The following is a 3,450-nucleotide window of genomic DNA, read 5'->3' as shown; positions in this document are numbered from 1 at the left end:
GAGTAATTCTGAGTGCAGATTTGCTGATGACATACGTTTATTATTTCCATCTTACTTGAACGTCGCCATCCCCACTGAAATTATTTAGATTTGATTTAGAGTGAAATAGTAACATCCATCTAATATAACATCGTTGCACTTGCACGCACTCACGCTAGCACACGTGCGCGCTTACGCACTCTAGCATAATAGGAAAAGGTTTATTTCCTCAGATATCTACTTACTAGAAACCCTGATGACAACTTTAATACATGAGGCCTGTCGCCTTGATAGTACAGTAATGATTATAAGAACCTGTTGACAGCTGTTCGAAATCTGTCATTAAGGCCACATTGCGGCCTGTCTTGACAAAGCCAAGCGGTATGACACACTCCGAGATAGGCCCGAGCATACGGAATAAAATTGGAAGGCTGCGGTGCAAACGACGGCCATATTACTGATATTTATTATTTAGGCATTAAAATAAATAAATAAATACATTTTGAAAAGTAATTTCCTCCGTCGCAGTGTGTGAGTCTGCTACAGGCCTCACACAAGTGAGCTACTTGAAATGAAATTCAACCGACCCGACAACACAAAACAGTACGATGTTCTGAGCTGACCAAACGTTGCACGTTTTGATCGTACAGCACCCTGCAAATAAACGAAATATAGTAGGCCTATATGGTGTCACAATTGTCTGTAAAATAAACTAATCGTTGCATTTCCTGGTGTAAAGAGATAATGAAGCATTTAGTAATGATATTATAAACGTAAAATAACATGATAATATGTTTTAGGCTATAAATTATATGAGGATCTTTTCACTTTTTGGCATATAGCCTACGTTCAAATTAAAAACCTTAACTATAGTCTGCATGTCAAGCGGATTAAAGGAAATAGTGAAATGTCGACAATTATGGTTAGTAGCCAGACAAGAAAATATTTCATTTTTGTACATTATGTATAGTGCCTTTTATTATTTAATACCAAACAAATTGGCCCAAAAGCTATACACATTCATATTGTTCAGAAAACCTCATTGGAAATAGACTATTTAAAATGGCGTCAGTAATTATATTATTCCTTGGAATCTTTTGATAAATCAATTCAGATAGGTAAAATGTTAATTACAAGATAAAGAAGGTAAAATACAATAGTTGTGTGCGTTTTTTAAATATTAAACATAGATAATGATTGATTGCCTTTTTAAACTGATCTGTACATGTTTTTGAAATGAAATGAACAAGCAAAACGTAAAACATGTCAAATAATATTATTATAAGATTTGTAAATTAATAACGTGAAATGTCTTACTGCTGTGGTATTCCTGTGCGCCATACGTGTCATTATTGTGCTCCACGCCCGCTTCGCATTCACCAGTGGGCCCACTGATGGCTCCACCTTGCGCACCCAAGCTGTGCTCATCCGGATGCTGTTGCTGGAGTCTCCGACTGCTGGTGAACTTGTTGGGGTCTAGAATGTCCAAGACTGAGAATGAGGTAGTCCGATGACCGGTGGGACCCTGGAAAAGCACATTCCAAATAAATCAATCAACTGTGCGCCAGTTTGACATTTTAGATTGAAAAACGCTTGAGGTTAATGAGAACGCACAGGAGAGTTTGTCGGACAACATACAAAAGTGCAACAACGACAAGCTCATTTTAAACAAATTAAATATGGTAACAATTAAGATTATCCATCCATCCATCTTCTTAACTCACGACATAAAAATGTTTTATCGGCGATTTTTGTCTTGATGCTGTTGTATCATTTTTCTGAAACATACAAAAATAAATACACACGATAAACAAAAAAGATAGATAGATAGAAACTTTAAAAATATTTCTCACAGAATGCGGTTTGTCATGTTGCACACTTGAATTATGTCTGTGTTCCGAGTATCATGTCCAAAAACATATTGACCTTCAACGTTTTACAATACATTTACAAAACACTCTCGTACATTAAAAATAATGTTTTAATATTGTATTTTGAATTTATTAAATTGGAAATTAAGTTGGTTAATTAAACCGGTAAAAAAAAAAAATCATAACGAGACTAAAACGTACACCCACACACACACGAAGACGGGAGCGTAAGTGATACCATTAGAATTTCCAAGTACCATCATGGTAATTATGGAGTACCATCATGGTAATTAGGGGAAAAAATGTGTCAATTCGGCCAACGTGTCAATGTGAAGAGTAACCGAAATAATGACGAATATGTCACCGTTTTTAAGGATCTACCAAGTTTCTTGTATCGCAACGTACATGAATTTATTACATTTATTACAGTTTTCAATAATTTTAGCCAAGTTTATGTCAAGGTTCCAAGGAAGATTTTAAATTATTTTTAATAGCATATTTTGTCAGTATTTTATTTTATATGTATTTATATTTATTTATATTTCGTCACATTACGCTGAAAAAATGGGGAGTTATATTTACTTGAAAAATCTTAGTAAAGGTTGATGCACTCAGAAACTATAAGTACAAATGTTTACAATAATTAATTTTCTGATGTGAAAAACACCGTAACTAGATTTTTGCATGTAAATATCAATCCCCATTTTTCAGTCCTGGCTGTGCACTTATCGTGTCTGCAAGGATATTAACTTATGCCGTTGCATATTCCAAATAAATTCTAAATCGAATTATTTCGATGGAAATCATTATTTTACTATATATATATTTAAGGAAACGCTCCTCTCTCTACCTGCTGTGGTGGGACGAGCAACGGGTTTGTCGGTGGAGGTTCCGAGTGGTTCTGTGCATGACACTCTCTGATCCCGGACAGTCCGCTGGAGAACATCCGTTTTTCACCCGCAGCTGTTCCATTCTGTGTGTCCAAATGATCCGGGCTGCCTTTGGGTTGGACTCCTTCCTCGTTAAAGCTCGGCAATGGTTCTTCTCTTGTCACTGCAGCCTGAAATCCTGCTACGGCTCCCCCTCGATTTATCAGGGTCTGGACACCATCGCCCCCAGATCCCTGTACCACTATGTCCCGGTTCATGACTAGTCTTCCCGTGCCATATATTTAAAATCCAGATAAAAAAAAAATCAAGAGCGTTGAAAAGCAGAAGTAGCTCAGACCAAGCAGTACAAAATCAACTTTATGTTATTCATATCAAAGTAGCCAATTAGCTACTCTCCCACCAAAGGAGGTTTGATTAGTCCACTCAACATCCAGAGTTTTCAGACTGTTCAAATTTTCCATAGGATTATGTGAGTGGCTTGAATTACTGGTTTCGCACGCGAGGTTCCGGTTTTGTCGTCTTGTCTTCCGCACCTCCTGTCATTGCCCGTTGCGCAGCACTTATCTAATCTGTTATTGCTCGACAAAACATCGCACTAACGTTTGTTCACAGCGACCTCGATCTCTGTGCGATCGGTCTGTTGCTGTCTTCTCCTTGCCCCAGGAGCCTGACAACATTCGAGGGAGGGGGGCGGGGGGGGGGGGGGGGGC

General features: G+C 37.8%; 1 protein-coding gene across 1 annotated transcript in view; it reads right to left on the bottom strand.

Moving 5' to 3' along the window:
• The window catches only part of nkx1-2b (NK1 homeobox 2b), a 55,667-nt gene extending 52,670 nt beyond the window's left edge, over positions 1-2,997 (bottom strand). The window contains exons 1-2 of the mRNA XM_086085655.1: positions 2,701-2,997; positions 1,297-1,504 (exon numbers count right to left, since the gene is read on the bottom strand). Of these exons, the coding sequence (XP_085941781.1) occupies positions 1,297-1,504; positions 2,701-2,997 (505 nt within the window). The remainder of the gene's footprint in view (positions 1-1,296; positions 1,505-2,700) is intronic.
• Between the last annotated feature and the right edge of the window lie 453 nt (positions 2,998-3,450).

The sequence above is a fragment of the Leptonotus elevatus genome, chromosome 9, assembly GCF_054856555.1.
Source record: "Leptonotus elevatus isolate MCC_2025b chromosome 9, RoL_Lele_1.0, whole genome shotgun sequence".
Classification (NCBI taxonomy): Eukaryota; Metazoa; Chordata; class Actinopteri; order Syngnathiformes; family Syngnathidae; genus Leptonotus; species Leptonotus elevatus.
Note: the sequence above shows the minus strand (reverse complement) of the source record. Positions and strands in the feature narration are given on the sequence as shown.